The sequence below is a fragment of the Lepisosteus oculatus genome, chromosome 7 (assembly GCF_040954835.1).
Source record: "Lepisosteus oculatus isolate fLepOcu1 chromosome 7, fLepOcu1.hap2, whole genome shotgun sequence".
NCBI classification, from domain to species: domain Eukaryota; kingdom Metazoa; phylum Chordata; class Actinopteri; order Semionotiformes; family Lepisosteidae; genus Lepisosteus; species Lepisosteus oculatus.
In genome coordinates, this window is record NC_090702.1 from 19,793,365 (window position 1) to 19,806,088 (window position 12,724).

The window sequence follows — 12,724 nt, forward strand, 5'->3', positions numbered from 1 at the left end:
GTTTTCCAGGGCTTGGCGTTTTGACCGGACCGGAGTGATCTGCCCTAATGAGCAATTATGATTTCAATTGTTCAATTGCTCTATTTCCCTATTTAGTGCCAAGGCACCGCTTTAGTGGCGCTTCATCATTCTTCATTCCCGACTCCACTGTTCTCCCCGGTTGCAGTACTGCCACCACTCTCGCCCTTATTCTCCTGTCAGGCGGGCTGAAGCTTCAGTGGCTTTTCAGGGGCAGTCATCACACTCTGGAATGCCAGACCCATGCAGCTCCCTTTCCTGGGAGGTTGAGGGACTGAGTGTCGAGGCTTCTGAACTCCAGGTCTTGTAGCTGACTACCCTTGCCCTTGTCTCCTGAAGCAGACTACATCTTCAAGCAGTCTACCACAACCACAGCCTGTAATGCGGCTCCAGTTCCAAGTCTTCGCTCTGTACTGGAGCTCCGCCTCCAAATCTTCACTCCACTCCACATTACAGCTCCAGTTCCAAGTCTTTGCTCTGCACTGCAGCTTCGGTTCCAGGTCTCCAGTCCGCACTCCAGTCTGCATGGCTGCTCCTGGCCTTCGCCCTGGAATCTGGGACTATTGTTTGCTGGCATCTTCTTCTTCATCGATCTTCTGACTCACCTTGGGGACAGCCGTCATTGTCCAGGACCCCAGGGCTCTCTCCATGCAGTCATCTTTCTTCAACTAAGCAGCCCCATTCCTGTAATGTAGAGTGTCCTGTACACCAACCTTCTCTTCGACTGCACTTATACCCGCCCCTTTCTGGTTTCTCTTCAGAGCAGTCTTTCTCTAGCTCTTCAGGGCTCTTGTTCTCACCCTCTTTTCTCGGGCTGTCTTTTCGTTTTTCTATTCTTTCCTTCTTAGCCACCCTTCAGCTCCCAGCGGAGCCCTTCCCTTTCTTCCTAGGGAGCCAGGAAGGAGGAATCTGATCCGTGGCAGAGAGAGCAATACCCCATTAGCCTGCACACCCTGAGGATTCCTGTGCTTTCAGTCTCCGACTGGGACTCCACCAATGGCTTTGCTGATCCGGGGCTCTGGAAGATGAGATGGGACTAGAGAATGTCTCCTTGCAGACATCTGCTCTAGTTGGTCCAAAAGGTTCTTGGGGATTCAGTGTTAACAGCACCTGGCTGCACCCAATGGAGCATTAAACCTGAAGACCAAGTTGACATCACATGCCTGGCCTGGTCTTAGAGGAGACCCCCCATAGGGGCATGCGCCTTGAATCACCGGCTTCTGGGCTCTCCAAGCACTTCAACCACCGAGTGGGGTTTCCTGCCTCAATGGCATTCGGTGAGACCCCTCCTCTCAGTGAAGCCCTCAGATTGCAGCACAACGGTGATCTGTGGTGGCTTCTTTTTCATGTAGGTTGTTGGTCTCTACCTAGACTGTCAATTGCTGACCTAGTGGGTCAATCATTGTTCTGCTGGCCAGTGTTTCTTATTTTTTTCCCTTGTAATTTCTCTCCATGCCAGTCTGTCAGTCTTTCTGCTTTCACCCCATACTACTAAGGGATGCATTTCATCTAGCACCCCCCATTTTGGGGAGATCGGCAGTAGGAATCCTCTCTGAAGCCAAGAGTGCGACACCCCTATTTCGATTGACGGGCTGAGGTGGGCAGTTTCTCTGAAGGCTAGCATCCCAGGCTTTCTTTGCCTGGGATGCAGACAAACAGCTTATTCTCAGACATGCATCTTTGCCTTTTCTCTTTCATTACTGACTGGCTAGGACTGATTAGCTCCGCTGGACAGTACTCTATTTTTCCATGAGCACTAACTTTCACTTTATTTTCACCCCATACCGCAGCACTCAATCCCTAATCTGTTGCATCTCATCAAGTGTCTCCGCCAGTCTCCGGTCCCTTGCACTTGGGTTCTGACCAATCACCACCCATGTGTCTGTATCCAGCCGCATTGTAAAACCATCAATATAAACCACATATTATATTACACCATTAAGATAAGGAAATTCAGGTAGGCTTCTTCAGCCTACAGACAAAAAACCCTTCAACATGGAAGTAACCTCTACTTGCCTTGGAGCCTGCACACTGATGCAGGTCCCTCTCTATCCTCTTGAAAAGAAGTTAAAATGTTGTTTTTGTAATGTGTTTTATGCATTGGCAAAGCTAGAAACCTAACCCATTATTGTTTCTGAGTTTATCTGGTTGTTTTGGGTTATGCTGATTTGGGTTCTTTATGTTGTTATCCAGAAATGCTTCTTGTTCCTGTGAGTTAAAGACTTTAACAAAGTATTATTGGTCCTGCAAAACATATACAACTGAAGATTAATCAAACTACTTTTACAGTACATGTAGGGGATCTAGAGTACATCCCCACCTCACACTCAGATTCTATTTATCTGCTGTTTGTACTGTCTGAACACTAAGTTCATGGTGCCATCGCATCATCTAGGTGGTGGAGGGGAGTCCCCATTACCTGTAAACCACTTTGAGTGCTATATAAGTATAAGGAATTATTATTATTATCTTTTTTAATAAATGCACCCAACACATACAGTAACTGATTGTGTTTATGTGAATTCCTATGTTTTGTTTGTGTTATTTATTGTCAGTTTTTATTTTGGGGAGTTTACTTGTCTTTACATTCTTGAGCAGATTAAGCTCTTTTGAACACTTACTGTATGTGTAGCAGGGAAAACTTTCTGGTTACTTCTAATTAACTCAGCACTCCAGTTTGTCTTTATTCTTCTGTGTTTTTCACAGTACTTTAGTATTCTAAACTCTGATTAGATAATGAGCTGCTACACTAAATGGTTTATAATGACTGTCCCATACTACTTAAGGTCATGTTTATAAGGTGTCAGAACTATTACAGTGTGAACTTGAGTATGTTCTTCAGCTATGCAAGTGTTCTCATTTTTTACTTTTTTGTTTGTAACTGAAACATGAGTATAATCTTGTTTTGTCCATATTGGTGCATAGGAAAAAAGGCAGACTTAATGACACAGAACTTACAGTATATTATCAATACTAGAGCATATTGGAATTTACTTTTATTTCCATTCTCTTAATTCACAATATACTCTGCTTCTGATTTCACTGGGGCAAGACATTGAGCCTTGACAAAATTATGAGGCAAATATAATAGAAATCGATTTAAGCATTATTTTTTAATTCAGGAAAAAGACGTTTAAATTGTTATGAATTCACAGGTGAAAGAAAAGTAAAACGATTAAAAACACACAATTTGAACATTTTTTATGACAATTTTGCTTTTGGTCTAAAGAAATTAATATTGTTGATAAAAAAACATTCCAAAAGCATTAATTTTTAAAGCTTTTTTTAAAAAACAAAGTGGGTTTATATTTGTGAAAACAGCCTATAGATACCAAAATACTAAAAAGTTCCAACAATGTAAAAGAATTGTTCAGAGCAGGAAGTAAAAGAAGGATACATTAAGCTTCATTGGAAGACTTTTATTGAAAGAATGTGTGAAACACCAATAGAAGGATTGCAGAAACATCATTGTGGAAGAGTAATATTGTAGTACAGTATATCATAGGGCTGTAGAATAGAGCTGCAGATCAGTTTTTTACAAGTCATTTAAAAATACACCCAATAGCAATTAAGTATATTTTAAAAAAATATTTGGCATCTGCGGTATTATTGACAATGATAATACTAGCAAAACAAATCAATTTAAAATTAGAGAATTTTACTACGAGTAAAAAAAATACTACCCATAACTTAGTGACTGGCTAAATATATATATATATTTGAAGATCTACTGTAAGTGTGTAATTAGTAACATTGTAGTACTTGATCCCAGATAAAATAAGGGCTGAGCAACAGTAAGTGCCTCAGCAATTCTCAATCTCCTGAAAAAATAATCGTTTTGCAAGACTAATTCCACTGACAAGAACAATCCATGGGCTCCTGGAACACATAGTCAACAAAAGTGCTGTTTCTAGTGCAGTAGAGCTGCACAGTGCGATTCTGGAGCCCACTCTCCCTGCAGCACTTGCAGAACCTCGCGTGGCTGTTTATGTTGAAATTGAAAATGGTTGCTGAAGGACATTTCCCATCACAGGAGTATACAGTTATCTGAAAATAAAAAGGAAGCAATGAAAATAATGCAAGAGCACATTGGGGAAGAAGGTGAATCGCTTTAACAAACAAATAAGCCCTTGAAATTCTCCATATTGTGAGACATATTTGAATTAACATATTCAGTATTTTGTATTTTATGTTATTATGTAGGTTATTTTTACTGTGGTAATTTGTGTAGCGTGAGAGAAGTTTTATTTCATTTCTGACCCAGGGGGAAGCAAGGTGTGGACGGTTGAGAAGAGAATGCATGCTCACGCTGTGTCAGTTATGCTTCTTCTTTTAATTCTAATCTGTTCTTTATTTTGGTTCCCAATAAAGTTTGGTAATGTTCAGTGAAAGCTCTGTTTTCCTTCATCTGAATGCCTACAACCCTAACTGAACCCAGGATTTTACAATATTGTGGTGTTTGCTGATGACTATAAGAATTGCTATGTTGTCAATGTTACATTGTGAACGCTCACCGGTGCACTGCTCCTGCAGTCATCTTTCCTGATTGTCGTTCTGATTGTCACTCTTTTGCAGGCTCTACCGTCCTCTTTACCTGATAATACAGAGAAATAACAGAATTAACTGAAAAGGAAAACCTTTTATCGCTGGAAAAGAAATCTTGAGAAAACGTCTGGAACCTAAAGAACATGACCATCTTAGCACAACTCACTTAAAAACATAAATTCATCTGAATAAAACCCATGGCATTATACTATAACACAATGTATAGACAAAAAAAAAAGATTATTCAATGTCTTACAACTCAGTCTTTATTATATACTGCCCTTAAATTATTTTCAGTCAACGGAACATATATTTTTTTCATCCATCACTAAATTTGCCCCTATTAATAACCAATTCGGAAATCATTTGCCCACCATTGTTCAGCAAGAAACTGAAAGAGTACATCCCCCATGTTCCACAACATGCATGTCAGGCCATTTCTAAATGAAAAACAACATTTTGAATGTAAGTCTGTCTCTCTCCATTGAAGCCAAGTGAGGCTTGCTTTTACTGGAGTTCTATGAGTGCAGAGTTGGCTGGCGTGCACTATACGAGATCTACAGTCTGCACTCTTGCCAGAGGTTTGGCAGGTGGTGCTTGACAGGACTGGTGGGTACAGTACATGGTTTGTGTTGTTTATCTCCCTTCTGTAGCTTGTGCGACATATACTCTTGTCTAAGACACTCCAAAAGCTCAGAGCTTTTCTGGATGCATCTTCTCTAGCTTCAGCCATCTTGAGAAAGGGACTCCAATAAGTTAATATTGATGTAATTTTCAAGAACGTTTGAGAACATTTAAAGAATTTGTCTATTCTTCTAAAGCTAAGTTGCTTTAATGTAGCATTCTCATTGATGACGACCCTATATTTATAGGCAGCTACATAAAATATAAAAAGTAATTCCAGGATCTCGTCTTATATTATAGTTCATTGGAAATGGTACAGGTTTACCAGGAACAGACTGTTTTAGCGTGGGGCTTATTCTCTAAAATATATATTTTTAGATTAAGTTTACCAAGTACCCATCCAATTTCTTTTAATCTCAGCCAACCCCTGGCTTCTCCTACCCAATAATACTCCAGCACGGGGTTAAACCTGGTCACAGTCAGCTAGTGACATTATCGAGGCTTGCAAAGCTCAACCTGCATCTACGCACTTTGACGACTGAGGTTGAAATTGCTTCTGGAATGGAGATGGTGGAGATTGAACAGTTTTCTGTCCTGTAAATGAATCCCATTACAACAGAACCAAGGAGAGCAAGGATAAGGTTGCTGAGGAAGATTTTAGCAATTACATTTCCTTTGACGGACAGTAGAGAGATTATTCGGCAGATACTGTAAATCAGTGTTTTTTTTTTTCCTGGAGCCATTGTCTCTCTATGCTTAATGAGCTCCCCTCTGTCTTTGGATCCCAGAACAAATGGCCCTTGAGTGAATGGGCCAATTGGTGAGATCTTCTGTATTTCTCTCCACCTAACATCTAGTTTTGATGCTATCGGTGCTCATTTCATCCTTCAGGTACCTGTCTGTTTCTTTTCCTTTGAAACATATTAATGCTTCCATTTTAAAGAAAGTATTATACTTGTGGCTCATTAGCTCTCCTGGTCATGCTTGTCAAACCAATGTTTGACTCTTCACAGGTGTTAAGTATTGTGGACAAGATGGTAGACCAGGCCAGGCACTGTGGACAATCTGTGTCTGTGGATGGCTGAGTACTGTCACAGGTTGACTATGAGTTGTAGGTTGAATTGAATATTTCTAGGCACAAGGTGAAGCTGAACAGACAAGGTAGTGGTCAATCTAGTGGACACTGAAATAATTGCAATAAGGTTCACAGAACAGTTGCTACTGGGGTTGGTCGAGGCGGTCCTGATTGTCCCAGACTTCACTATCCATAATCCAGTCCATGAATGATGAATGAATATGTTTGGAGCAGCACGTCTTGCCCCCTGCTTCTTGGTTTAAACAGTGTAAACAGAGTCCTTCTAAAGAGGACAGCTAGTCACAGGTACAGTTTTGCTATCAAATTATACTCTTGACTCATTCAAAATTTGAACTAACAAGATGAGTTACAGAATGGACCATCGTATACTGTAAGTGCAGCCTATTTACTGGGCCTGGTTTATTCCAAATTTCACTGTTTTTCCTGTCATGACTAATGGTCACCATAGGACATTTTATACATTGGAGTGTATAAGACCAACAGTGGAAGACATTCTTTAAAATGGGGTGGTTGAGGCACACCAGCTATCACACAAATCTGACCAAGAAGCATCTCATCTCAGTGGGGATCATGTTCTTTCTTAGCACTTATTTACCTTCACAGCTGTTGAGGATTTTAGCAGGCCTTTACAGCTGCTATGGTGGCTTGGTGTCACACACCCCACTGTACTTCATACTACCAGGCTATTCCCTACACATGCACACACAAACACAGGTATGAATTAACAGCCACTCAGCACTCTGAGCCACAGTACTTAAAATTACTGTATATCCATTTTACAGTAATGTCAGACAGGCTTTTACCAGTGCAACACATTGGGAGCCTCTGATGCGTTTGACGTTTTTGATGTATGGTTGTGTTTGATTATTTGAAATGATCTCAGATAATTTTCTCACTTCAGTTCTTGCTGGGAACACAAGAGTACAGTACTGTATGTGACTGGCACTGAAGGGCAAACAACACACCAACATCTTTTCTGCCACACTCTAACCAAAGTAATGGAAACATATTGGGTAATTTAGCTGGTGGTGAGCGTTCTGGCGCACTATGGCTGCCGTCGCATCATCCAGGTGGTGGTGGAGGGGAGTCCCCATTATCTGTAAAGCGGTTTGAGTGGAGTGTCCAGAAAACCGCTATATAAGTGTAAGCAATTATTATTATTATTATTAACAGAAAAACCTGTAGAACACTACAGTAGTAAAGAATATCATGCCTAGGTTTTAGAAAATAATGGAAAGGGATCTCCAATGTTTTATATTGTTCTAGTGAACAGTTACTGCTTAAATTGTTGTGTCTTTTGTTTTTTAAAATGTGTATTAATTTCGACGGAGACAGGTGCTTTGAAAAATAGAAATTTCACAATCTTGTGATGATAGATTTTGGTGCCTCTTCCAATTTGCTTTTTTATTGCTTGACTTTTTATTTTCTAATTATCTCTTAAAAGAATGAATTACAATGTTTAAATCTTTAAAAGACTCCAAAGGGCAATGTGAAAAAATGAAACATTTAGGGTGTAAAACATTTTTTTAGACTCAAAGCATTAGTTGATCTTACATATTTTAAAGGCAGTAAATTCTAAATCTGTCATTCCAAGAAAAAATGCTTAGTTATGCCATATCTTATAGGGAGTACAACATCCATCATTCCAAATAACACATATCAACAAAATAAAAGCAAAAATATGATTATTTGAAGATCGCAAAATGTAATTTCCTTAGTACCACTTCCCTGAAGGTCAGAGATAGTGACAAAAACATTTTTGTTATTTTATTTTACTCAATGTTGAGCAATGCCGTAATCTCAATGTTGAGTTTCCAAACCAGAGTACCAAATATTTACAACAATACTTCATATTGAGGGCCCTTTACTGTTTCACATCCCCACACATACTGTACATGCAGGTGTGTGTTAGTCTTTCAAGGAATATAACACCACACCAGCTCAAGACATATCTCAGATCCTTGAGGTAAAGTCATAGTTAGAAGGCATTAACCGTAAATTTCACGAATTAATACTTTCTCTGAGGTGTTTTAAACTCAAGAGAAAACTTAAATGAGTTGAAACTTTGTAACTCTGAGAAAGTATCTGGGTTACATTTTTAAATCACAGAATCATCTGATTATTTTTTTATTATAATTTGTCAAATATTTTTTTTGTGGTAAACTGTGTTGTTAATGTCAGCGTTAGAATTTGGGGCATAATAAATCATAATGAAATCATTTTACATTCCTTCATTTTAAATATGCATTGTTATTATAAAAAAGAGAAAAATACAGTAACAGTAATAGTACCTGTGTCACAATTAGTACTACCAGTTGGGGCTACTGGGCTAATGGTAAATGGTAATATACCCAATCCAGAACCTGGCAGAATTATCAGGAATAGCAGTGTTTTAGAAAACATGTTATATACTTATGGTTACACAATATATTAATCAGCTCATTCAAGCATGCATTAAAATCAAGGCTTCTTGCTTACATAAAATGCCAAAAGGCAGAAGCTGTTTTCAGGCTCTGTTTTTAAAGTTTAATTTTTAATTCTCACAGTAAGAGCACATGCTTTTAGTTTGCGGGGCACCCCTCTAAAACATTGCGTATTTGAGCACATCAGGTTAGCAAGAGATTCAGAGATAGTGCAAAACATTCCTAGCATCCACAGCTAAAACCTTTTCTGAAGTATAACAGTCTTTCAATATAAACATGCTGATATAGATGAAAATGCTTTTATTCAAAGGAGTTTTCTATGTTTTAAACTTTTGATTTTGAACTTAAATATCTTATCCAATTCTTGAAGATGAAGTAGTCATTTACAGACTCAAACATCAGCCTATTTATATTTGTTTTTCAACTTAAAACAGGAAAATTTGTTTACACAAACCGTTCTTTTTTCCAGCAGTGAAAACTGTGCATTGTATTTTCATTAAATAATATATAACATATTCAAAATTTAAAATAATAAATAATGCAAAAACAGGACATTTGTTAGTGGATAATGACCCTACAGTTGGACTTTGTATTCCATTATGATTCTATTAATTGTGTTTTTCACAATCCTAAGTGAATCTTAATCTTTCTTTATAAGTTCATGATTTCATCAGACAGGGTGAGATTTATTTGTCCATTCCTCCCAAAATTCTTAAGATTTCTAAATGTATTTATTTGAATGAGGTCACTTTTTATATTTGTCTAAAATGTTTGCATAATAATCGTATGCTTCAAACTATATAATAACATGATATAACCATTTAATAATAAACATGATTGAGACCCTGGTAAAGTGTTACAATATCTGTAAGATGTGTAAAATGGTTATAAATTGAGGTGTTTTATCTCCTTTACCAGACTAACAGGCATGATATGCAACATACAAAAGTCAGATAGACAGTTTAGGGCTAGGTTATGTCGTCAACATACAGTAGACAGTAGATAACCTAAGGGTAAAACTTGTCTGATGAGTGGTAGCGGATGTTGTGAATAATGTAAAAGTATTAATTATTAGACATACTTGCTGTGTTCTGTTACATTTGCCTATAACCCTGCACTATAGTTAAAAAAGAAACATGTATTAGAACTTCCTAAAGAACGTAACAACTTGATTATAACCTACAGAGTCATACTGTAGAGCTGTACTCTGCTTTACCAGAATCCTCCATATGTGACATTTATATTAACAGATAGCAGACATCAAATGAACAAGCGTCATGTCAAATGTTTTTTCTTTCCCAAAAGAAGACGTTTAGAGTCTTTAAAACTCGGAATACAGCTGAAATGAGCACCTACAGTATGAAATGGTTTACGTGTGGTGATGATTACACAGTTATACTCCAGAATAACGGGGGTCAGACTAATCACACGAGCAGTCTGCAACAGGCATTCACCAGCAGCCACAAATAAGCCATGTCGTTCTTATCAAGTCAGTGTTTTTTGCACTCCTCCCTTGATTGGGATGCGACATGCGTTTTTTTTTGTTCTCATTTGAACCCCCACCCACTGAGTTTAATTATAACGCAGCACTCCATTCCCAGAAGCCAAACAAGCTGGACACAAGGTCCTGGGTAACTTACAGGTCTTGCAACAGCCATCGATGTAGCTCTGTACATTGCCCCCATTCTGGAACAAGAGGATAAGAGGATATATCAAGGAAGATTGTGCCAGTATAGCGCCACGAAAAAGACACATGCCAACTTCAACATGGAGTCACAGTTAACACTTTAAAAGCTGGTTTATTCTGACCTGGTATCCGGGCAAATATTATGTGGGACGTATAATAGGTACAACATAACACAGACAGAACAAAAGCCCATTATTATGATTTACAGTACTTCTGGAATTCTGCGCTTTCATTTTGACATTTTTGCATGGCTCATTGTTATTCTATCGGTTCTTACTGTTATTTATTTTATTACTGGTGGGCGTTGAGTATAGTATTTGAAGATGTGCTGGATGGATGCAATCTATTGTTGGCTTTATGTTGTACTGTATATTTGTATTGAATGTCTTTTAATTGTATGAGATTACCAAACCAAAGTCCAGCTACTTGTTATGGCAATAAAGTATTGAACCTGAAAGCATTATTGTCTTCTTCAATCATTCACTGAAGGTTAAGGAAAGCTAAGCAATACACCTTCCCAGCTGCTAATGAGCAGTTTTTCTTTTAGAAAGTTTAGTTCTTTCAAAGATATTTAAACACTAGATGGCACTGCAAGATACACTATTAAAATTTCACCTCAAACAACAGTTTTTGGCCAATTTTGTTTTCTTGTATACACAACTGTAGTATCAAAAAGGAGGCAAGAGCAGACATTACATTGTGAAATAAAACATTCCTAATGATAAAAATAAGAAAGCAGTTATAAATATTTTTTCAGCACTGTGTATCTAGAATCCTCCCACTTGGTCTTCATTAAATGGCAAAAACACAAGACAGGACAGGAGTGACTGGAGTGACAAATTAAAACAAAATAATACTTTTCAAGCAGAAACCAAAGGACAACAGCAATTACAAATCATCAAGCTAGAGGGCCGTGAAATTGTTAAGTCCAAAAAAACCTTGAAAACTGAAGCTCCGTCAAAATTCAAATGATCTGTTGATGCCTTAGTACAGACCTGTATACATTCAGACTCATTGAAAGGTGGGCAGACAACCCCTGAGCCAAGTACCACAGCCCCAACTGCTGTCTCCACACAGTCATATCTAGTGCAGTTTGAAACCCATGTACTCCCTACCTACAATTCAAAAGAAGAACACAGAGTTACAGAAGGGAATAACTGCTGCTAATTTTAGGAATGTTTTTCAGTGGTTTCTTTACCAATGTAGAAACAAGTTTGTTCCACTAAACTGGGCACTTTAACATTGTTTTGAAGGAAAAATATACTGTAATTTCATTACAGGCAACATGAGAGATTACTTTGAAAAGTTAAATTGTATCTTAGCAATTATTTCATGTTTGTTTTAGTTTTATTTATTTTATGAAATTGCAAACCTTGGCAGAGACATAAAGTTAATCATACAATATAACAGGCATTATATACAATACAGCAGTGTCTATTTATAGCGTGTTATTTTATATACAGTATATACAGTACATTTCTTTGGGAAATATCTTACCCTGTAAAAGTCAACTGTACCATTCTCACTGGCGAAAGTGCAGGAAACATTCTTGCAACCACCACAACATATGTGAGGATCTGAAGACGGTACATACACCTGGTGCTGTGAGGAAGGAAAAAGTCAGAAAAGACAGTAGTTGGAGAACAGTAAGGGCAAAAATCAAGAGCACAAAGTTTTAAAACTGTAACTGTAAAATGATGTGAACATACAGCGCCGCATTTTTCCGAGCAGTTAACAGTGAACACGTCCATAGCATGGAAACCCGTGGCAATATCTATTGCTTGTAAGCACTGCACTGTGTAACAGAGGTCCCCTTCAAAGTATTGGACCATGGACTGGCCTGGGCTCAGCACGGTGACTCCCTGAAACAGGCACACATCTGCCTTCTCTGCAAGAAACAAATACACAGCAAAACTGATTCATCTTTCAATAAGACCACGTACCAAATCTTCTGTTCAGACGGTTCTTTATTTCTGGGTGTGTTCAGTCCGATTTATGCTTAATTCAACAAAACAACAATTGATTTTTCTATCTCATTCATGAGTTTTCAAAATCTAAATCCAAAATTGAACTCTGAGGAAAACATATTTGTCAACTCTGGAGACTCAAGAGGCCTGAACACCTGGCTGATCAATTTCCTCCTTTCCCTCTCCACCATATATTTATTTATAGCACTTCATCCATCTCTGTTTATTACAAAGTGAGTAACTGCTGTCTCACAATGAAATACACTGTGCTGGCAAGAATGTATCCTCCTGCCGACGGGGTGGCTGTTTTGTTTGTGACCTCTGTGATCAACACGGCTCAGCTGCTAAACCTTGATTTTACTTG

The 12,724-nt window shown here is 38.3% G+C and overlaps 1 protein-coding gene across 1 annotated transcript in view; it reads right to left on the minus strand.

Annotated features, from left to right (window-relative positions):
* Window positions 1–3,422: 3,422 nt before the first annotated feature.
* The window catches only part of otogl (otogelin-like), a 74,718-nt gene continuing 65,416 nt past the window's right edge, over window positions 3,423–12,724 (minus strand). Inside the window, exons 52-57 of the mRNA XM_015352926.2 lie at window positions 12,103–12,281; window positions 11,891–11,995; window positions 11,389–11,508; window positions 10,347–10,392; window positions 4,533–4,612; window positions 3,423–4,065 (exon numbers count right to left, since the gene is read on the minus strand). Coding sequence (XP_015208412.2) covers window positions 3,865–4,065; window positions 4,533–4,612; window positions 10,347–10,392; window positions 11,389–11,508; window positions 11,891–11,995; window positions 12,103–12,281 — 731 coding nt within the window. The 3' untranslated portion in view covers window positions 3,423–3,864. The remainder of the gene's footprint in view (window positions 4,066–4,532; window positions 4,613–10,346; window positions 10,393–11,388; window positions 11,509–11,890; window positions 11,996–12,102; window positions 12,282–12,724) is intronic.